Here is a 23,080-nt window from a genome sequence, read left to right as displayed (position 1 = left end):
GTGCCAGCCCTCAGCCAGAGACACATTTGTTGGTCTTCAATCAAGTTCTAAAGACAGGAGATGTAACAAGAGTTCAAGCTAAATGACATCTTTAAGTGTCTTGAATTTTTCTCCCTGTGCTTACAGGGTGCTTTCATATCCTCCTTCCTTTCTCTAGGAACAACCAGCCTGCCCAAGCAGCTCTAGATCCAGAGGCACCAGGACATGGCTGAACCAGCTGAACGGGCTGAGGTGCAGGCAGCACAAAGCACAGCACGTGGAAGGGCTCCCAAGGACAGGGCACAGCTGGAAGCAGTGGGATCCAGGCTTGCTGGGGAGGCCAGTTCTCCAGGGAATGTGCTGCAGGTGTTGGAATAGGCACCACCAATCCCTTTTGGCATTACTGGAATTTGGAGCACTGGCTGCCAGCAAGGGAAGTGTCACCACATTACTACAGCACACCACTGCAGTAACCTGGGGAGTGGGCAGGCCTTCCTCCAAAATAACAGGGATTAGGTGGTGCTTCCTCTGCTCTGGGTCTCCAATGAGCTGTCCCCAGGCAGGACAGGTTCTGGAAGAAACTAATTAAGAGAGAGGGGAGGGAAAGTGGCAGCCTTGGAGGGGTGTAAATCTCCAGCTTAACCTTGCTGAAAGCTGAGCCTGAGCCAAGCGCTTGCGACAGCAGCTGCAGCCTCAGGGTCAGAGTCATCCAAACCCAGAGCTCTCCCCACATCACGCTTGTTTTGGCTACCCTGGCATCAAAGAGCAAGTGGTTTTTGTGGTGCCCATGAAGGCTTTGACCCTGAACCATGGCTGTCAGTGCTGTGTTTATCTTCAGGGCTCCTGGCATATCAGTCACCTCTCTCCTCCACCCTAGGCATTATCAGGAGGACAAACAGCAGCCAGTCACCTGTGGGGGGTGACACAGGGAGCTCATGTTCCTTTCTGCAGCACTTTACTCCCTGTTTACTGCACCTTCTGATCAGCCTTATCAGATCATAAAACATGCTTGATGTGGGTGCATGAACACTGACAGTTCAGGGCTGCCCTGCCCTTGCACAAGGAGCTGCTGGTGAAATCAGCACAGTCTGGGCTTCCTGTCCCCACTTGGAATGATGGCAGGTGAGGGACCCTCTCCAGATGAGCAGCACCTGTGGAACATTCACCAATAAAGCCCCTCCTCAGGCTCTCCCTGATCCCAGGGGGCTGGAGGAGCTCAGGAGGCTGAGGGCAAGGCAGGAGCCAGTTTGGGCAGGAGCTCTGGGCAGTGAGGAGGAGCTGCCAGGGCCCTTTGGTGGAGCCTGTCCTGGGCTCATGGGGACTGTGGCTGATGTGTCACCCCCCTGGAGCAGCAGCTCAGCCCCTTCATCTTCTTCCCAGTGCCCAGAAGGTGCTGTGGGGTGGATGGGGTGAGAAGTGTCCCTGTATCACGTGCTTGCTTAGGGTCCCCACAGGACAGGGGGGTGTGAGAGTCCTGCAGCCATGAGGGAGTTCCTCCTCTCCCTTCAGGCACAGCTGCTTCCTTTTGGCTGCCTCTAGGGAACATACAGAGTTGTTTTTGTTGGCAGAGATGGACTGAGAGGATCTCTGAGGTTTCCTGTGTCTCCCTGGGAGGGCTGGAGGGAGACACAGCAGGGCCAGCCCACATCCCCTTCTGCTCTGCAGAGGAAGCCTGCTCTGGGCTGGGAGGGCAGCAGTGACTCACGGGGTGCTCCATGAGGGGGAGCACCCATGGGGTGCTGGGGCTTGGCTGAAGCTTCATTTCTCTGTAGGAAAGGTGTGGTGTCTGAGTGCTGCTCAGGGCTGGGCACTGCTGGGCACACCGGTGCTGCTGTGCCCTTTCAACCAAGGGTGCAAAGAGTGGCCAGGTCTGCCTTAGCCCCAGCCTGCTGGGTGTCCCTGCTGCCCCATCTGACACCCCCCATTAGCCTGTTCCCCAAAGAGGAGATTGGCTCCAGAAAACAGGGCCAGCATGGGCAGAGGCTGTTGGGCGTGAGGGGACCAACACCCCCAGGCTGCTGCTCCCCAGGAGCCACCACAGCTCTGCTTTCTGGACAAGGGGCCTCCCCTTCCATGTAGCAGGCTTTAAAGTGTTGCATGTTTCTTAATTTTTACAATTTTTACACAAATTGCTGCTCTGACAACATCTGCTCTGACAGGGGGAGGTCCAGGAAGGGCCAGCCCTGAAGATGCCATCACCATAAAAGTGGGCAAACACAATGGCCTTTGGGCTCTTGGTGACCTCATCACAAACATCAGGCAGAGTGTTTTATCACAGTCTCCTGGACTTTCAGGTTAATAAGTAGCAAAGCACTTGAGCCATTTTGGATTGCTAAAGTCCATAGCTGTGCTGCAGGCCATATATGGGCATTTGGGAAGTGCTTTCAGTGCCAATACAATGGCAATATTGTCCTGCTGTGACCCTCAGGCAATTTCAGTGCAATGCAGGGTAAAAGTATTTGGTGTGCAAGATATGTGGAATGTTTTGAATCAAATCTTTGGTACTCAATTTTTATTTATAATTCTGGAAGGTAAGTGTTCTACTTAATTAATTACTGTCAAGGCACAATTCCTTTGCTGGTCCAGGACTCTGATAGGGTTTTCTTTTTCAACTTAATATGTCAGTATTGTTCAGTTAGTGGTTTGAAGCATGACAGCCTGCCCACTACAAGGCAGTCCAAGGCAAAATGCCTCATGATGTTTCCAGTTTCTTGAAGGAGGCTGCTTTGCTGAGCTGTAAGAGAGCAGGAGGTAATCTGAAATACAGGCTTTCATGCATGACAAGATGAGGCTTTGAAGTTAATCCTCTATAAAGATATTGCAGCCACCAAATAAGGTTTTGTGCTAATAAGTACACCCATATTGTTAGCAGTTAAAGATGTAATTAAAATGCACATAATGCATGCATTAACTTTGAGTAGAGTTAATAAAGCATTTTTTAAAGCTGTTATTAGGCAAGCAGGTCTTGCTTTATAATGTTTTAACCAGCAGGAACATTGTTGCTGTGTTTGTCCCAGGTTGTGCAATGAAGGCCCTGAAGAGTGGCAGGGTGGCTGCTCCAGGTGTTGCATGGAGGAGTTTTTACCCCTGTGCTCACCCAGAGCTGCTCAAGGTGTGCATGGAGGAGTTTTTACCACTGTGCCCACCCAGAGCTGCTGTTTGCACTGAGGTGAGCTGAGATCTTATCCCTGTCCTGGGGGATGAATTTCTGTAGCTCTGTGTTATTAAAGTGGCACTGCTCAGGGCATGGCAAGGCCTTCCTCAAGAGCAGCTCCCATGGTGGGCTCTGGGGCACCCACCTGCCCTCTCCCATGCCCACAGTGCCCTGGGCATTGCTCATGGACCGTGCCAGTGGCAATAGAGGGGACGCGTCACCCTGGGAGGATGATTCAGGCCACCAAGGCAGCGTGCAGCCACTTGTTGTGATTGCAAACCGCCTCACCACGTGCCCTGGGGATTCCTCACCCAGCAGTGGAAAATAACATGGAAACCTTTCACCTAGTGGAGCAGTGCTGCTTCTCTGATTGGTGAGGAAGAGGTCTGAGTTCTCCACAGCCATCCTGGACTGAATCCAGCCACAGCTTCCACCTTCCTATGGAAAACAAGACTATTTACATAAAAGGTTCCTGTCCTGGTTTCTGGGGTTGTGCAGCAGCTATTTCCGATTATTTTTAATGGTTTTTATCATGTGGTTGCTCTGTTTTAGATACATTTTGTTTCTCATAAGTCATCAATGGATCATAAGTCCTCACTGTGGTCATTGTCTGTCCTGCTCACAGGATCAAAGCTGTGCTCCTGTGCTGGTGGGAAGCCCAGCTCCTGACACTGCATTGGGAATGAGTAATTTTCAGCTAAGGGCTTCAAAATAATAGCTGGCACTGGGCTCCAAAATGCCAGCAGCCTCAGAGGGTGACCAAGAGGTGACTCAGTCCTTGCCAGCTGCCACAGCTGTGAGATGAGCTGTCTGTGGGCTGAGAAAAGAAACAAAACTCACGGGGCAGGTCAGTGCAGGCACTGGCTTTTAATTTGGGCTTGCCACATTGCAGCCATCCCAATCATGGCCTTGCAGGGTCCTGAGGAGGTGCCCACGGAACTGCTGGGGTTTCCTCTGCAGCCAGAGGCTCATCTGCTCTCTGTGGGCACAGGGAGCCCAGCTGTGCCCTGCTCTCTCCCCATTGCCCCCCCTGTGCCATCTCGAGTGCCCAAGGTCTGCTCTGCTGTGCTGGGACAGGGGAGCAGCCTCAGCCCCTGCCTGTACAGGGGACCAGGGCACTGCAAACTGCCTCCCCCAGCAGGGCTGTCACCTGCTGAAGCTGTGGCTCACTCCTGGCAGTGGCTGGGTCAGGGGAGCCCATCACCACCACAGGAGACTCTCAGTGACTCTTCCCTGTGGCTGCACACTGAGCCTGCAGGACTGGGTTCCTGCTCAGCTCGTGCGTGTTTCGACACAAAACCACCACAGGTCTCTGCTTCAGCCTCTCTATTTTAAGCACCATCATTTGCTGTGACTGCATCCAGGGGCATTCCCAGCAGGAGCAACCACCGGGTGGGTAATCCATGGCTCTGAGTCAGCACTGCCCTGCAGGTGTCCCGGCCGTGCATGAGAGAGCTGAACAAACAGCTCTGAGTGCAAACAGGGCTTGAAGGCTTGTGAAACACCTCTCGTGTCCACCTAGGTCACCTTAGCGGAAACTCAGCTTTGTTTAGCCCTGCTTGACTGAGAAAGAAAATCCAAAACAGCTGAGCCTCAACTTCACCAGGCCACCTAAACCCCTTGATTTTTGGTTATAAATCTCTTCTAAGAGTTCGTGTTATCAAAAGCTTATGGTTGTTGTAGTAAACTCTGACCTGGAGAGCCCTTTACACCAATTATCTCACCCTCCCCAGCCTGCCAGGCCAAAGGAACATCCTTTATCAGAGCACAGGTGGGGTGAGGATTTGACCCAGTTTGCATTTACTCAGGAGCTGATCTCATTTCCAATTTAATTAAGTTTTCTCATAACTTTTTGGCATAATTTAAAGGTACCCACCAGCCTGATATGTGGCCCAGGGGGAATGAAAGTAAATTTGCTTATAGCAAAAGGATTCAATTGGCAGTTTTAGGAAAAATCGGAGCAGATTTTAAAATGCAAGTTGAAATGCAGCTCCTGATAGCAGTGCCATCAGCTGGGAAGGTAAAAGATTTGTAACTTGACAGACTTTAACACCTGAAATAGGATTTTTATAAGTGGAATGCTCTGATTTCAACCTTTGTGTCCTTCCCATGGGAACATCCCTGACCAGAGCCCTCCCCCAGACTTGGGAGCAGCTGTCCCCCACCCCAAGCTTGCTCCCAGGCCTCATGCAAGGGGGCTGTGAGGTTTCTCTGTGGGGTGTGGCACTGCACTCTCCTCCTTTGTAATTCTGTGGCAATTGTATTGCCGTCCCCTTGACACCCCTGTTGCAAACCCCCTGTTGTTTCCACCCTTGTATCTCCTTGTTGTGACCCTGTTGCTGCCTGTCACATTCCCTTTTCTATCCCTGTTGCATCCCCATGGCAACCCCATTGGAAGAGTTCTGTAGCCTCATTGCATCCTTCTTGGCTCCCTGCTGTGTGTCCCTTGCTAGGCCCCCCCTTTTACACCTCCCGTGGTGAGGCTGTTTGCGATCCTAACGATCCTAACGAGTGACTGCTCGCTGCCTCGGCGGGTGAATCACCTTCCCTACCCCTGGTGTAACTGCCCACCCCCTGCAGCCCACCTGCACCCCTCCCTTACACCCCCATCAAGCCACATCACACTGCCACTCTGTGTGCCCTCTGGTACCCCCACGTTGTCCCCCCGGTATCCGTGTTACACCCTATATACCGCTCGCCCTTCCGCTGCAGCCCAGCTGCACGCCCTGCTTTAACGCCACTGAATTCCCATCACAGCTCCCCCGAATCCCCCATTGCATCCCCCTTTCCACCCATGTCGCAATCCCCATTACTTCTCCCTTGCGTTCCTTTTGCAGCTTCACTGCATCCCCCCTGGCACTGACGTCCCTCTCCATCCCCGCTGTAGCCATCTTGCAGTCCTTGTCCCCCCCTTGTCTCCTTTGTCATGGACAAACCAGCCCTATCACAGCCCGCCCTCCCCGGCGCTGTAACCCCGCTTTGGCCCCTGTGTCACCCCCTTTCACCCCAGCTGTGTCCCGCCTTCCCCCGGTGCCATCCCGCCCCGCGGAGCCGCATCCCCGCCTCCCGGAGCGCCCCGCGGAGCCGCACCGGCGCGGGGGAGGCGCCGCGTTCCGCCCGGCGCTGCCATTGCGGCCAGGCACGGCTCGGCTCGGCTCGGCACGGTGAGAGGCGGGGGGGCGGCATGCGGGGCTGACGGGGGCACTGACAGGACCGGGGGGAAGTGAGAGGAGCGGGGGCCGTTCCGGCGTCCGGGCGTCCCCAGTCCCAGCTGTGGTATCGCTGGGGGTGGGCAGAAGATCGCGAGCAAAGAGGAAATCCAAGAAAAAACATTAAAATATATATTCAAATATTTAATTAATTTGCCTTTAATTTCCTTCCCCCTCCTCCAACAATTAATCGTTTGGTGGCGAGGGGGTTGGAACAAGATGATCTTTACGGTCCCTTCCAAAGCAAACCGCTTTATGACTCTAAAGGACTCCATGGTCCCAGCTGCTGCCGCTCGGAGGATGCTGTCATTTTGCCGGAGGAGGATGCTTTGAGGGGGGGCCGGGGAGGGCTGTGTGCTGAGAAGAGGGGCCAGGATGTGGCCCCTGGATACCCCTACCTCATCCTTGCCCAACTCTTTGCTACCCCCTCCCCAGGAGCCGGCAGAGTCCGAGGGCACCCGTGACATGCGATGTGCCGTGCATGCTCTGCTGCGTGCGTGCGCGGCAGGAGGAGGATGGCGACGGGCTCCGGAAGGAGGATGGGCACGTTATGAATCTCTAAAGCAGCAGCTGACTGGCAGCACAGCCTGCTTGGGTCATGCTTTGCATCCACCTTGTGCCCAGGCTGGCTGGCAGCGGTGCTGATAGCTTGTCCCTGCATATTGCCAGCCCGGGGTACAGCAGCAGGGTCAGGGACCAGCCCAGACTCTCTGGCTCCTCTTGGAGCCGCGTTGCACAGATACAAATGGATCAGAGATGTAGGTTTTGTGAAACACTGCTGCAGAAATAATGATTGCATTGCTGCCATCTATAAATAAATGAAGGTGAAAGGGCACATTTCCCACTCCCAGCTCACCAGATGCCAGATTAAGATTGAGAGCTGGCTGATAGACAGAGATCTTTCAAATATTAATAGATATTAAATTACAACTTCTCTGTGATTAGCACCTAAAGGATCCCATAGCAAACTACACCACTGGGGAATCATAACAGTTGTTATGTCATCGTTTATGGTCAATATTATTTTTCTGGCTGCAGATGATGCAAGGGTGAGGGGGTTTCTAAGGGAAAGGGTTCACTTGTATGTTTTGGGTTTTTCTTTTTACATGGTTAGTGGTGTGAGTCAGGGCTTCTAGGGGGCCTACCTCAGTCATCAAGGTCCCTCAAAGACCCCTGTTTCTGCAGTGGAATCTTTAAATTTGTTGATGCTTTTTCCTTTTCAGATCTTAAAAAAAAGAAAAACCAAACCCAAAACAAATGTTTTTGTGCTGCTTAGCATTCAGTGATTCAGTGAGGCATGGACTGTGCTGGGTGCAGGAGGGCTGAGCAAAACCCTGGGTGCAGCAGCAGTCGTGCAGCCCAGTCCCGATGAGCCCAGCCCAAGACAGCCTTTGTGTCTGAATGTTGGCAGTGATGGCATGCACGTGATTCTTGTTTGTGAAATCCCTGCCTGGCCTTTCTCAGGGCTGCCCAGCGCATCAGCTGCCAGTTTCCTCTTCCAACCCAAGGGCCTTCTGCCTTTGGGGTGGGTTTTGTGCTGCTGCTTCCTCTCTTGTGGGACTCAGAAAAAAATTAAGGATACACCTGAGCTGCATTCTTGGGTCTTGCCCAGCCTCCCCGGAGTGACACACTGAGCTTGAAAGAGGAAAAATACCTTTGTCCCATGGCTTTGGGAGTGTCTTCAACATGTGGTCCTCTGTAGTGACCAACAAACCCCTTCCACCTGTTGGCCCCTCTCTTTGCAGGTGTTGAGATCCTTGTTTGAATCTGACACAGGGGAGGAAGTAGCAAACAAATGGAGATGTGGAGTGTCCTCTTATCATCTGTCCTGGGACCATCCCATTACCTGGGGTGCCTTGTTCTGGGGATCCTCCCAGGTGGGATGGAGGCTGTGGTGGGTAGTGCTTGTTGCCAGTATGGGAGCTGCTCCTGGTTTGGCATCCCATGCCCTGCCATGTGTTCAGTGTGCTCGGCGTTATCACTGCCTGATCACACATCATTTATCAGAGTTGCTTAATTGATGTTTCCAAGTTAATTTATGAAGTGTGAGGAGATCCTTGTGAGAAGCAGTAGCACGACTTGGGGCCACTTGCTGTGACTCTTGGTCACAGGGCACCTCAGAATGATGGATGAGCTGTGGTATGAAGACTTATGGCTGTTACCAGAGGGCTTGTTTTATTTTTAAACCCGCAGCAGCTTAAAAAACTACCCTCTAGCTGGTAGCAAAGGACTGTGCTGGGGCCTGGGGTGATGGTGGCTGGTCTCAGTGCAGCAGGGAGGGTTATCATTCCTGGAACGGCAAGGCATTGTCACCGTGGGTGCTCCCAGAGCCGGTGAGCCAGTGTCCCTGCAGCACTGACGGGTGCAGGGGTGGCTTTATTGGGCAGAGGGTGCTGGGGACTGTGGTGATGGTGGCTGCCCCTGACTGCACAGCTGAGCCTGCTGACACTCTCCTCCATCGAGTCAGCCACGGAAATCAGTGACGATGCCCTGCCCAGGCAGGAGGAGGTTCGGAAGCGCCATGGGGCTGCCCGCGCTCCTGCTCCCCCAGGCACCCGCGGCCAGCGGGGCCCGAGCGGGGCTCGCCGGGTGTGCAGGGCCGGCACTGGGCACCGGGCTCAGCCGGGGAGGGGCGGCTGCCATGGCCCTGCCGAAACGCTCCGGCCCGATGGGGACAGCAGCCCCGACTGCCCCCGGACCTGCGGCCGTGGCAGGGGGACCTCCCCGGGATTTTCTGGCTTGAAGCAGCCCCCAGAACTGATGCCACGTGGCTCCGGTGCACCTGTTGATCGTCCCCCGTGAATTTCACAGCCAAAATCTGCCAGCGAGTTCAGGCCAGCGTTTTGCTGCCTCCCCGGTAGTTTCCGGCGGCTGCACTCCGCTCCAGCCCGTCTCACACAGGGGAGGGGCACGGGGAGCGCTTGGAAAAGCACCTCTAAGACAAAGAGGAAGGGGATGAGCAGGAGCTTAGCTGGCTTTGTTCTAATAGCAGTAATCACCTGAAGGGCGAGCATGAGCCCGCGGCGCTGGGTGCGCGCAGGCCTGCCCGGGGCGCTGGGCCCGGCTCTGCCCGCCGCGCTCCCGCTCCCTCCCGATGGCAGCTCGCGCTCTGCTCCTGCTTGGAACAAGTGCACCCAGCGGGCTGTATTGTACAAAGGACCGTATTTACATAAACAGGGGAGAGGTTGGTCAGAAGGTGAATATGAGACGTCTTGAAAGGAAGTTGGTGGCTTAAACACCCCGAACTCACCGGGCCGCGGAGCCTCAAGGGAGGAGTGAAAGCAGAGCTGCGATTTTGACCTTGTTCTTTTCCTCTCCTGACAGCGTTTGCAGACACTGCCGCTGCCCACCGCGAGCCGGGCTTGTGCCGAGACGAGGAGGGGATCTCTGCAAGGTAAGCCGGGCTTTTTAAAGGCTCTCTCCTCGTTTAGCTTTCTAAAGGCGGTGTGGAGATGGAGGCGGAGGTGGTGATCACAGGGGCTTCCACCATCCCGCGCTTTCTGCTTCCTGCAGCCTTCTCTCGTTACGGGTCACCAAGGGCAACAATGGCGATTTCCCTGCTTAATTTCTGCCCTGTTTTCGTAACATAGCAAAAGGCAGCGAGTGCTCTGGGGTGGGCTCCCTCGCAGCCCTGCTCGCATGGATAAGGTTTATCGGTTGCATAATAAAATGTTTATCTATGAACAAGCCACGCTGAGGGCAAGGATCTTTCTACAAAGTGTTGATTAAACGAATAACGACGTGTTGTTGCGGCTTGAAGACAGAAATGAGGTTTAGCTTTGTTAAGGAGGTGCCTGGTAGAAATATTTACAGCATTCCTCGAACTTCAGTTATTTTTCTATTTTCCCAGGGGTAAGAGGGCAAATCTGGCTGATGTTTCAGAGGTTCTGGACACCGTTTCTCTGGGTTTTGTGTACCGTGGGGTCCAGTGTGATCCCGTGTGACGGTGTCTGGGGGCGGGACGCTGTGACTGTGGCGATTGTGTGTCTGTTCCATGGCATCACATACCGGGAGTCTTGCAGGAAGCTGGAAAGAATCTGACTATCCTGACACGGAGAAATGTGGAGGTGGTGATGGGGGGTGAGTGGCTGATGGGAGAGCAGGCATTGAGGATGTTTCGTTTTACAAATGTGGGACAAAAGTGTAGTGCTGAGCAAAGGGGGAGCCGTGAGTTGGTTAGCAGGGGGAATTAGAGGAGATGTGTGTGTGGCAGCGTTTAATCTCTTAAGGAGAAAAATATATCCCAGCTGCCTGTGGTAGGGAGAGTTCAGGGACAAACATGACATTGTGCAAGAGCTTGCCCTTGCTCCGAGTGTCCTCCACCTGCTGTCCCTGAGACTTGTCTGGAGGATGATGGGGAGCAGGGACGGGGACCTGTTATCCACAGGAAGTGCAAAATGTGGGGCAGAGGTGAGGATGTGGAGGTGGGGATAAATTTGTTTCTGATAAGGGCTGGACACTAAAGAGTGCCCTGCCAAGTTGTTTCCTTCTGTTCCCGAGCCCATTAATAGGCTCTGCTGCCTTGATTAGTTGGTGCCTGTGCAGAGCTGTAATGAGAGCTGGGCTCAACCCATCAGTTCTAGGTCAGTGGTTGTGTGCTGGGGATTTGGGATCAGGCAGGAGGAGAGAGGGGAGACAAAGCTGGGTGCCTGCCTTCAGAAAGAAGCGTGGAGCCTGCCTGAAGCTGGCCCTGCCTGCACCCATGGTGGGGGGAAAGGCTGCCTGCACCCCTGGGGGCTGTGCTTGCTGTGTCTGCAAAGTGTCCCAAGGGCCACGCTGTGCCCTGTCACCCCAGACATGTTCCATGCCTGGTAGGAGGCTCATTGCCTGTTTGAGATGTGCTCTCCTGAGAGGATAACATTGCAGTGATTAAATCCATTAAGGAGCCAGAAGAAATAGGTGGGTTTTAAAACTGAAGGAGACGCTGCTGTGCTCCTGAAGGATATCTGCCTCTTGCAGATCTGCTTTCCTCCTCATCTGGCAGCAGAGTTCTCATTTAGCAATTATTTGTCATAATTTCTGGTGGTTAACCTCAGAACTTTCCCTAAATGCAGGCAGGTGAGGCTGAGTAGTGAAGAGCAGCATGGACCTGGATATGCTGAACATGTTTGTCATCGCTGGTGGCACCCTGGCTATCCCCATCCTGGCCTTCGTGGCCTCATTCCTCCTCTGGCCCTCGGCACTGATCCGCATCTACTACTGGTGAGTGTGTGAGCCCCTGCTCTCGGTGTGCTGGGGGGAACCCGGACCCAGCAGGGCCCCCACACGTGGCTCAGGGTGGTGTGCACAGGGCTGGGTGTTCCTGAGCTCCTCCAGGGCCATGCCAGCTGTGTGCAGCTTTAAACAAGTCTGGGAGAAGAAAATGGCATTTTCCTATTGCATTTTTGCTGTGGAGGCCTGTGTCTGTCAGGCCTGTGTCTGTCCCAGGGGTTTGGCTGTGCCAAGGGGCAGCTGGCCAGGCTGCCACTGCAGTGCCAGCTTGCAAAATCTCTCCAAACCTCTTTGGGTTGCTTTCCCCAAGGACAGGACTGAGACTGGGAAGAGCACTGCTGTTGCAGCATCTCCACCAGCCTGGCAGCTGTAGAGTCTGGTGACCTCCCTCCCACCCCATCAATGTGGCTGTGCTGTGGGTGTCCCTGGGCTCACATGCTCCATCCCAGCTGACAGCCTGCTCACAGGCAGGGACTTGTCCCTCATTAGTACTTATGGATGAGGCTTTTCTCTTCCTCTCTTTCTCTTCTGGAATGGAGCATCAGAGAAGATGGAGGGATGCTTTTCCTTATCCCCTTGAATCTTGTCCTTTCTGTTACCAGGAGGCAAGCACTTAATCCTCCAGTCCTCCTTTGTCCCTGGAAATCAGAGATAAGCCCACTGGCAGCTTTCCTCTCTGGGTTTGATGCAAGGAAAATCTGGAGTAACCCTCTTCAGAAGTCAGGGCAGAGTCTCATCCCCCAGCATGGAGCAGGCAGCAGCAGCAGACAGCACAGGCAGAGCAGGGAGGGTGTCAGGCTGCCCTCACATGCTGCTGGTAGATGGTGGCTCCTACAGTGCAGCTCAAGGATGTTTCCAAATCCAAGTGACCTCCCGTGAGAGGAAGCTGTTTGTCCATCCCAGCACCCAGGTGCAGCAATGGGATGAAGCCTGTTTCTAAAGGCACTTTAATTAGGAACCTTTTATTACAGCATCTGAGAGAGGAGGGAGCACGGGATGAAAGCCCCAGTGATGGGATCACCACCCTGCAAAGGAGAGCAGGCAGTGTCACAGCCTTCTGCTGCCCCATGGGTGTCTGGGTGGTACTGGGCTTGGCAGGCAAAGTGGTTTATTCCTTTGGATATGTGAGCAGCTGGTGGAAGCCAGGGAAGACCCTGATGGGCTGAGGTTCTGAGGAGGATCCCTGGAAAGCACTGCAGGGTGAGTGTGGTCAGGGTGAAGCCTTCAGCAGCCACAGGCAGGGTGGCAGGACAGGCAAAGGAGGTGCAGGGTCTGTGCCAGGAGCTTGGAGGAGCCAGGCTGGGTGGAAGGTAGAGAATGCCCTGCTGCCTTTATTCTTTTCGGGCTGCAGATAAGGAGCTGAGTGAAAATGCACTGTGGGCAGGTTGGTCTGTGTTTGGCTGAGGGAGGAAGCATGTGAGCAGGGGTCAGAAAGGTCTTCTTTTGAAGGGTGTGGTCCTCCCATCTCTCTTCCAGCATTTCTGGCAGTATGGATTCTTGCAGGAGTAATTGCAATGCACTGTGTGTCATGGACACCTCTTTTGTTAGGGACAGTGGATGAGAAGCGTGGGTCTGCCCTTACTCTTCCTTTTCTATTGGCTTCTTTCCAAGTTGGAGTTTTTTGGAGGGTGAAATTACAGTGTTTCCCCATCAGCAGAGGCAGGAGAGGTGCAGGAAGCACACCATGCTGCCCTCCCCTTCCAGCCCCATGCAGCTCCAGCTTTGCAGCGCTGTTCCTGGGAGGTGCCGGGGGAAGCTTCTCCCTAATTCCCTGCCCCCTCCTTCTCCTCACTGCCAGTCTGTGTCCTCAGCTGGCACAGTCAGGGGTCACTCTGGGCCCCCCTCACCCACAGCCTCAGTGCTTTCCCTGCTGCTAATGCGCCTTCCTGCCAGGCAGGATATCCAGGGCTGCCCCGCTGACCCCAGCCCTGGAACCGCTCTGCCTCTGCTGCCACAGGGGTTAATCAGTTTAGCTGCTGCCACTAAGTGAGTTAACACCTTGTGAGGGATCAGTTCAGCTTTGCACAGATTATTTTGCCTTCTGCTGAATTGATCCATTAGGATCAGTTGCTAAAAATGTTATCATCTTGCCCATTGGTAGTTCACACCAGTGCCTTTGAGGCAAGGACTCTTAAGACACTTATTAGGGAGAAATTCACCTCTCCTTGTAGGACCAGCACAGAGCTGAGATGCTGCTTAAGTCCCACTAACTCCCTCGAAAAAGGGATTATGCTAAAAGAGGATTTCACTATGCATAAGCTTTGAGTGGGCAGAGAGGTAGGACAGTCCAGAAGCGTTGGTGACCTTGCTCTTGTGCCTTAAATAAACTCTGATACAGCATGTAAAAGTACTTGCCAGTGTCTTGGCCACCAGGAGTAGCCCAGCAGTTGTCCTGGCAAGGGTTGTATCTGAGCACAGGGGGAAGGCAGACAAAGGGGCCCCGTTCCCTGCCGTGGGCTGCACGTACACATCATGTGTCCCAAGTGTCACTGATAATCTCTGCCCAGGTCCTTTGGCCAGCAGTTCTGCTGCATCCTCTGAGCAGGCTGCAAGCGTGTGCTGGCAGGACTGTCTGCCTCTGCTTTTAGAGGAACAGCCTTGGGGTTAGCCTGCTATCTTCTGGGGTGCTAAACCCAGTGTAAGGATGGTCCACTCCAGTCCTTTGTGTGTGTATAAATACATTTGCAAAGGCTGTCTAGCTGGTCCATGGGAATTGGGTTTCTGTGGTGCTCCAGGGTGACATGGTTGTTTTGGCTGGGAACTGATGTGCTCGTCTGTGGGGTGATGTACTCCCATTGATGCAGGACTGTGTCCACATAACCCTGTGACAGATCCACCTTATTCTCACCTGGGAGAGCTGTCTCCCTTGGCCTGCCCATCCTGTACACTGCCTTGCCACCTGTGCTGCCCCTCTCTCTCGAGTCTCTGTCCTCATACCAGCCTTTGGGCATTTTCTCTTTTACCATTGTTATTTTTGCCTATTTCCATTGCTAAATGAGTTATTTAAGGTATTTTTTTAAAGTTCTTAACAGACAGAGTGTCTCCACAAACCATCTGCAGTGCAGCCAGCAACCAGTACTACACCTGGGACTGGTGGGATTAATGCATCTGTCCAGGGACCAGAGGCACAGGGTGAATCCCAGTAGTCCCATTATGGCACCATTGAGAGCCCAACCTAACTGGCCTTAAAAAGCCAACAGATCTGTGGCTACCTTCAGACTTGTCACCTTCCTTCTATCATGGCTGGGCCCTGGTCTTGTCTTCCTCACTGGTGTTTTGCCCTTGTTTGCAGGTACTGGCGCCGAGCCCTGGGCATGCAGGTCAGATATGCCACCTACGATGATTATCAGTTCTGTTATTCCTATAGAGGAAGGCCTGGGTACCGGCCATCCATCCTGATGTTACATGGCTTCTCTGCTCACAAAGACATGTGGCTCTCCATAGTCAAGGTGGGATTCTGTTTCTATCATGTTGCTCCTTACTGAGAATTGATGGTCCTGGGCTTGGGGGCAGTGTGGGGGGCCCAGTGATTGCATGCATGGGATGGGGTGACTGCTGTAACATGCTAGGAACATGCTGCTTAGCTCCATGCCCATTGCTTGCTGCCTCCCTTCACCCTATAACATGCAGGGCTGCAGGGGAAGAGCAGTACACACCTGCTGCCTCCATGGGAAGCAAGTCTTGGCCATGGTCTCTCATCATGTCATCCTTACACAAGCTGACTTATCCTGGTGCATGAGCAACCAGGGCTGTCATGGGGAGAGTGGACCCCCCCCGCTCCCACCTGGGCTCCCCATTTGCCATCCCTGGGCTTTGCAGCAGTTCCCCTGCACTGTAACCACCCCTGGTTTGTTTCTTCAGTTCCTGCCAAAGAACCTGCACTTGGTATGTGTGGACATGCCTGGGCACGAGGGCACAACGCGCTCGGACTTGGATGATTACTCCATTAGTGGGCAAGCTAAGAGAATACACCAGGTAAAGCTCCAGCATCCCATCACTTCTGCAGAGAGACGTGGGGACGTGAGGGACGTGGGGACATGAGGGATGCTAAGGCCCCTGAGTCTGCCTTGTGTGGCCTCACTCTCTCCCTTCCCAGGCAGCCAGAGCCAGCCTCAAGCTTTAGAGTAGACTTTCTCTAATGACCTGACCCCATGCTGTCGTTTCCTCTCTCCTAACAATGCTCCTTCTGCTCCCTGCCAGTTCGTGGAGTGCATCAAGCTGAACAGAAAGCCCTTTCATCTGGTTGGCACTTCCATGGGGGGAAATGTTGCTGGTGTCTATGCTGCTCAGTACCCAGAAGATATTTGCAGCCTGACCCTCATCTGTCCTGCAGGTGGGCAAGGCAGGGGAGGGGAGACAGAGAGAGGGCAAGCAGCAGCCAGTGCAGAAGCTCAGGGCAGTGCTGGATGCAGCATAGATGTGTAGTGCAAAGCATTTAGAAATAATTTGTATTTACACTCTGGAAATCTCTGGCAAGGAACAAGAGAAAATCACAGCTTTGTGCTGACTACTCTTCTCCAGGGGTTTGGTGTTTGCCCCACTGTGCTTTGGTCAGGACTAGGGCAAATGGGACAAGTTCTGCTCTGGAGAAAAATGCCTTTTCCCTTGGGGATGGCAGGCATTTTACATGGCATGTCTGCAGCCTTCAGGAGCAGGATTCAAGACTGCAGCAGGAATGGCCTCCCCGTTCTGGCCTCCTGAAAGCCCTAGTGTGCTGAAGGCCTGGGGCTTTGGGAGCTGGAGAGCTCTGACCTCCCACCTTTGGGTGCCTGCAGTGGGAAGAGCACCTGAGGGCTGGGCACAGGTCAGCACAGGGTGTCCCCTCTATCCCCTCCTTCCCCAGCATCCCCTGGACAGGGGGCTCAGGGAAGCCTGGGCATGATATGCTGCAGGAGGCATAGCAGGCAGAGAGCTTCTCTGCCAGGGAGGCTTTGCTGCATCCCAGTTGTCATAGCAGCTCCTCTCCCCTCCCACACAAGGAAAGCAGCTTCCAAATAAGCACTAAGGAATGAAACAAAGCAAATGTTACCTAGCTACCAGGCTCTGGGGGCGTTGGGTTCCCACTCCCCTCTGGGAGAAGTGTTGACTGCCTCTCTGGCTGTTTCTGGATGTGAAACCTCTGTGTGGGGGCTGCAGAAAGGTTTAGGATTAAATTGCTGGGGAATTTTTCTTCAGTGGTGCATGCAGATGGGGGTGCTGAAATTTTCTGTCCAGCCCTGTGCAGTGGCAGCCTGGGCACTAGTGTTTGCATGTGATGAGCACATAAAAATAAGCACTATAGCTTTGCTGGAGTAGTCATGCATGTCTACACCTCGTGCCGTGCCAGCCTGTGGGGGTGCCAAGCCCTGGAGCAGGAGGGAGGCTGGGTACCTCTGGGTGCATACTGAAGTGGCTGTATGTACAGGGGAGGTGTTTTCTCCCCTTCTGTTTATAAATTTTTTTCAAAGAGTGAGTAGGCATGAAGCCAGAGGCAGGGATGAGGGAGTCAGCACAAGGATGTTTTTTTGTTTGGGCTGTTTGGGGGGGGGATCTCATCTGGATTTCACCCCTTCTCATTTCACCCAGGCCTGCCAAGTACCACTGACAGCAAGTTCATTAAGCAGCTGCGGGAGCTGCAGGAGTCCAAGCGCATTGACAGGATCCCTTTAATCCCCTCCACCCCTGAGGAGATGGCAGACATGCTGAAGCTTTGCTCCTACGTTCGCTTCAAGGTGCCACAGCAGGTGAGGAGCTGACCCTGCTTGTGGAGGCTGGGAAAGGGGAGCCTGGAGGTGGTGAGAAGGTTTGCTGCTCCCTGAGCCTACATGGGGCACCTGAGGCAGTGCTGGGAGTAGAGCTAGAGCTGCCACCCTGCCATCACCCAGGTGAGACACACCCAGCCCCACTCCCTGCATTTTTCCAGCACTTTCACTTCAAACCCTCTTTTCCAAGCTCCCTCTGGCAGTCCCTGCTGGAATTCCTCCTCTTGTGAAGTTTTTGGCAGCAGGCTGGGATGTAGAAGGGTTTTTTAGTAAATATGGCTGGCAGGAAGCATTAAATAACTAAGGCAGCTGTTGTCTGATGTGGAGGGAGATTGTTCACTGCTTTTTAAGTAAAAGTAATGGGAATGTTAATTGCGTCATTGTCAAGCGAGAGGAACTTGGTGAGGGGCTGGCTATTATACTAGTTTTCCTTAGGAAGTCTGGAGTGAGTAGATTGGAGAGTAAGAAAAAAAAATGTAAGGTAGTGCCAAGACCTTTTATGTTTTTGTCAAAAGAGTGCAAGAAGGAAGAAAAGTGCAGTCATGGTTGAGGTGGCTGCTGGCCAGGGGCAGAAATTGGGTCTGCATCATAAAAGACAATATTGCTCATTGCTGAAATATATGTTGCTTAAGCGTGGTTTCAACACCCCACATGCTTAGGAAGAAGCTCATGCAGGGGCCAGACCTGCTGGGGAGACTCTTGAGTGCCCTTGGGCATGCTCAGCCCTGTGCAGGGCTGGTCCCCTCCAGCAGCTCTCCTCTGTCTCCCTGCAGATCCTCCAGGGCCTTGTTGACGTTCGCATCCCACACAATGAATTTTACCGGAAACGTAAGTGCACGGTGGCAGCCTCCTCACTGGGCTTTCCAGCAGGATCCCCAGGGCCTGGGGGCCAGCTGCTCCCAGCCCCCAGGTCCCCAGTACACGGGTGGGCCCCAGCATCCCCGTGCTGTCCTGCTGAGGGTGGGAGGGGCAATGTCATTAACAGATTTGGGGACACACCTCGGTCACTGGTAGCAATGCACTGCCACCCCCACTGGTGACGGGGCTGTTGCTTCACCCTTGCCCTTCCATCTGTACAACAAGTACCTGTGAGGAGATGTTTTGGCTCAGGGCCCCTCTGCAGCTGGGCTTGGTGGTGGGGAAAGGACAGCCCATCATCTCTGCATGGGTTTCCCAGTGAGGGCATACTAGCAGGACCACTTGGCCCCCTTTGAGACAGGAAGGCCAAACATCTCCCTGTAGGACTGACTCTCCTCTTGCCCCACTAGTGTTTTTAGAGATCGTGGATGAAAAGTCCAGGCACTCTCTCCATGAGAACATGAGCAAGATCAAAGCACCGACACAGGTCATCTGGGGAAAGCAGGACCAGGTAGGCAGCACCCTGCACATCCCCCACAGACCTGTCTCCATCTCTGCCTGTGCCCACCCGTGGGGCACAGTGGGGGCTGTGCTGCTGAGCTGTGCACTGCTCTGCGGGGAGCTGGCACATGTGTCAGTCCCCAGTGGGTTTAGACACAGAGGCTCAGCAGGGTGATGGGCAGAAAGCTGACAGCCAGCTTTCCAGAGGGAGGAGAGGGCAGTGCCAGGGGGGCAGGTGGGGGGTAGGTGCCAGCACTGAAGCAGGCAAGGGCTGGGAAGAAGAATAAAGTGTCAGTGAAGAGAGTTGTCCTGGCAACTGGGAAGAGATGTGCTGTTTGTGGGCAGGCTTTGAGGCAAAATCTTAGGGTTTGTTTCAGAGGCAGGAGTGGGAGGGAAGATGTGGGAGGAAGCAGGCTGCAGGCATGCAGAGGGCTCTATAAATGCAGAGATGCAAGTGTTTGCTTGCAGTGATACCTTTGCACTGAGACAGCAGCTGAAAAGCATACAAGAGAGTTGCCTGCTGCATGCTGGCACTTGCAGCCTCCCTGCCCTGTACCCAGGCAGGGCACTGGCATCACACAGACTGTGCATCCCTGCTCCATATCTGGAGCAGGTAGAATCACCATCTCTGGATGTGTTTAAAAAAAGACTGGACATGGCACTTGGTGCTATAGTCCATTTGAGGTGTTAGGGCATAGGTTGGACTCGATGATCTTAGAGGTCTCTTCCAACCTCATCATTCTGTGATTCTGTGATCTCGGCTGGACCCCAGCAGGGTTTCTGCAGCGTGCAGCAAACCCCCTCTCTGACTGTGGCACTGGCTGCTTTTTCCCCTGCCATGCAGGTCCTGGATGTTTCTGGTGCCAGTGTTTTGGCAGGCGCTATCCCAGACTGCCACGTGTACATCCTGGAGAACTGCGGCCACTCGGTGGTGGTGGAGCGGCCCCGCAAGACAGCCAACCTCATCCTGGAGTTCCTGGCACTGCTGCACAGCATAGACAACAACAAGAAGCAGGCATGAGCATGGCAGGGAGCCACGTGCCCATGCCAGGTTAACTTGTAAAGTACTGCAGCTTTGATACGTTCTCAGGGATCTTGTACGAATTGGGGTCCATGTGCCAAAGTCCCTGAGGAAGGCAGAATCACTGATACCCAAACTTATAGCACCACTGGCACAGCAACCTGGGGTCATTGAGCAACCTCCATAGATGCAGGAACAGAAGCAGAGTATCTCCCTTTTCTACTTAGAGGTAAGGTAGAAATGAGCTGAAATCACCCAGTGCTCATCACACAGCCACCCATCTTACCTGCGTTACCAGCACGTAGTTGTTCATGACATTTACCTAAACTATATATGAAATGTAGGAAGATATCTGGAATCCTGGACTGAGACTGAGACTTAATATTTTTACTACTTAGAGTCCATCGTGTTGCATGCTGCTGTGCTGTAAGAGAACCCCCAAGTGCTCCAGGCGTCTGCTTGAGTGCTCTTTGTGTAGCTCCTGATCTCATGATTTATCCAGACAACAACAGAAAACTTCATGTGTGGAAGTCCAATGACTGTATGTGCAAAAATGTTTACACTCTGAGTGGGTTTTTCTAAATCTCTGAATAGCTCCTGTGTATTTGTAATGCCTTAACGTTGCCCAGGGCGTGGTGTCTGTGCACAGCTCACCTTGCCCAGGGCTGGTTCTACCTGAGGGTGAACACAGCCAGTGACCACGGGGTGCAGGCAGCAGCTTTGGCACTGCTGTGGGGCTGGGGCAGTGGGAGCTGCCCAGGGTGAGCAGCCCTGAGCCCAAGTCAGCAATAAACCCATGGCCAGGGTGGGATTCAGCCACCCAGGGTGAGCTCTTGTCTCAGCTCCTCTATCACATCGTGCTGCTGAACACCTGGATGTAAATAACGATTTTCTTAATGAATTCTGTGAATTCTGCAAAAGCCAATGCCACTGGAACAGGCTGAGGGGTGGGAGGGGGCTGTGTGTGCCCAGCACAGGGAATGGTGAGGAGGGGTCAGCTCGCCCACGAGGTGCTGGGCCGTGGTGGGGAAAGGTACAATGTACTTCTGCACCCTCTCCATGAGCACAACTCCTGACCAAGTGAAGCTATGGGTAGGAACAGGCAATACAGGCAAGCTGCACTTTACAGGCTGCAAGGTGATGTTCAGGGATGGATCCTGCACCTCTCCAGGCGTGGCCCCTCACTGCCTGTCCCAGGGACAGAGCTCTGCTCCAGGTCCCAGGCAGGACCAGGGGGTGCTGGAGGGCAAGGCAGTGTGTGGGGCCCTCAAAGGCAGAGCAGCAGGTGGCTGTCACCCCTCAGTCACCCCCAGCCCTCCTCAGGGGGTGACAGGGGGTGCTGGTAGTGTCCCCCCCACTGACAGCTTCCTGAGGTACCCGGATCTGTACATACATCTGAAACTCCCTGTCAGCTTCTTGGCTCTTTTTAAGAGAAGAAACGTTGTTCTTTTAGAAAAAATAGAAATTTGCTGTTAATTGCTCGGTATTGTTTCTACTACAGGAGTTGATTTAAAGAACAAAATTGCTGCTAGTTTTATGTGGTAAAAGCCAGAAAAACTTGTTCAGTATCTATATGGTTTCTCATGCCACAGATTGCTGTATGCAAAGGATTTATATGGCTATTAAAATCTAGTGATTTAAGGAGTCCATGGTGCAATGACTACTTTTTTCCTTTGAAGAAGGTGGCTGTGGTGTGGGATAACAGAGGGATCTTGCTCTGCTGCTTCTTTCCTGCCACATTTCTGGGAGATGCAGGTTTTGGCTCAAGGAATATTTTGTCATGGAAAGAGAGATGTTGAAGACACAGAAGGCTCAAGTCTCATTTCTTCAATGACAACACACATTTTCCTTATTTCATATTATTAGGAGAAGGTGGCACCAAACACTCAAGAAGAAAATAAAACCTCAAGGGGCAAGGGACTTGTGTTTTAAGCACCAAGATTCCTCTTAAAACCCTTGCAAGCATGTTAAATACCAATTTCATCTATTATTGCAAGTCTTACTGAACTCATACACTGTGCTAGGAATAGCATTACATCAATTTGCAGGCAAAAGTATTTGCATTTCTCCTTTCCCCAGGAGGCCCTTGAGGCTCAGCAGCTGCATTGTTTGCCAGAGGAGCTGCAGGGAGGTCTGAGGAGCATCTTCCTGGCTGTGCCCTGCCACTGCTCCAGTGCTGCAGTGATGCATGCATCAAGGTGACCCCATTAATGATCACAGCACAGAGGTGGGAGGGGGCTTCTCCTCCACAGGTAGGGGCTGAGGATGGGGTGGTTCAGGGCATCTGCATCATGTTTTGCAGTAGTTCAGCAATGAAAACCCTCAGGTGTATATTGGAGGGGGCCCAGACTGGCCCTACAGCAGCTGAGCCCACTGGAGAGGCAGGGATGCAAACTGCCTGCACCTGCAAACACACCTGGCTGCTGGTCCATCAACCCTCATTTCCTGCTGGGAGCCAGAAAAGCCCCACACCAAACAGGGCTCACTCCCCTGATTCTGGCTGCTGTCCCCCTGGCACTGAGCTCTCAGGGAGCCCTCGTCACCATCAGGTACAGGGGTGGCTCTGGGCTGGGAAGGGGCAGAGGCTTGGGCAGCTCCTGCTGGGATTTTGTGTCTTGAGGGCAGAACTGATGGGACCATAAGGAAACTACTGATCCCGGTTGTGGCAAGCTCAGGTACTGGGAACCTGCACATGGCCTGAGCATCCTGGTGTGGCAGGAGGGGGGAGGTGTCCTTTTGGTGTGCTGCCCCATGGATGAGGATTGCTTTCCTTGGAGCCATGTGGCTGAACTGGGTCTGCCCTGGGCTGTGCTGGGTCATGAGGCTTATGGAGGTTCACACAAAAGCTGACTGAGGAGTAGGCCCTTGGTTGTTGTGGGTCTTGATAAGGCTCTTGCACTGTATTCTGAAAAGAGGCTCCAAAACACAACAGGGCTGGCTTGAATAAATCTGATACTGCCCCTGAGCAAGCTGAGCATCTAAGTCTGTGGTACCTGCTCTTGGAGTGTCACTGGGAGCAGGAGGGACAGAGCTGGTGGTAGCCACGTACCTGGGTACTTGGTGTGTGCCCAAGGGAAAGGGAAAACGTGATGGCCTTGAAACATGGACCTTCAGGGAACCCTGGGCTGGGTCCTGTTCCGCATAGCTGCAGACAGACGCTTGTCTGCAGTGGAAAAGCATCTTTCTTCTCTTTTTTTCCCAAGTAAAGGAGATTAATCAACATTTTCTGCCTTGTGGGAGGGTTTCACCAGCACATTCTGCACAGAGCACCCTCTGAAGGGCAGAGTGATGCTCAGGGGGTCTGGCACTATGGCTTGGCTGCTGTTGTGGGTGTTACCCATTCAGCTGAACCTTCCCCTGACCCAATGTGTGTCACAGTCCTCTTAGACACACTATTTTTCCCATG

At 53.4% G+C, this 23,080-nt stretch overlaps 1 protein-coding gene across 3 annotated transcripts; it reads left to right on the top strand.

Moving 5' to 3' along the window:
* Window positions 1–6,164: 6,164 nt before the first annotated feature.
* ABHD6 (abhydrolase domain containing 6, acylglycerol lipase) lies at window positions 6,165–21,318 on the top strand. 3 transcript variants are annotated; one of them, XM_071439693.1, is made up of 10 exons: window positions 6,165–6,297; window positions 9,667–9,736; window positions 11,397–11,544; window positions 14,846–15,002; window positions 15,415–15,528; window positions 15,754–15,886; window positions 17,119–17,276; window positions 18,068–18,122; window positions 18,563–18,663; window positions 19,498–21,318. In XM_071439693.1, the coding sequence occupies exons 3-10, from the start codon at window positions 11,426–11,428 to the stop codon at window positions 19,672–19,674; spliced, it is 1,014 nt and encodes a 337-aa protein (XP_071295794.1). In that variant the 5' UTR covers window positions 6,165–6,297; window positions 9,667–9,736; window positions 11,397–11,425; the 3' UTR covers window positions 19,675–21,318. The 3 variants fall into 3 exon arrangements, with proteins under 3 accessions (XP_071295794.1, XP_071295795.1, XP_071295796.1); XM_071439694.1 differs by lacking the exon at window positions 6,165–6,297 and adding an exon at window positions 9,319–9,538; XM_071439695.1 differs by lacking the exons at window positions 6,165–6,297; window positions 9,667–9,736 and adding an exon at window positions 10,321–10,422.
* The last annotated feature ends 1,762 nt before the right edge of the window (window positions 21,319–23,080 follow it).

The sequence above is a fragment of the Agelaius tricolor genome, unplaced genomic scaffold, assembly GCF_023055355.1.
Source record: "Agelaius tricolor isolate 1412-34295 unplaced genomic scaffold, bAgeTri1.0.p SCAF_14, whole genome shotgun sequence".
Taxonomy (NCBI): Eukaryota; Metazoa; Chordata; class Aves; order Passeriformes; family Icteridae; genus Agelaius; species Agelaius tricolor.
Note: the sequence above shows the minus strand (reverse complement) of the source record. Positions and strands in the feature narration are given on the sequence as shown.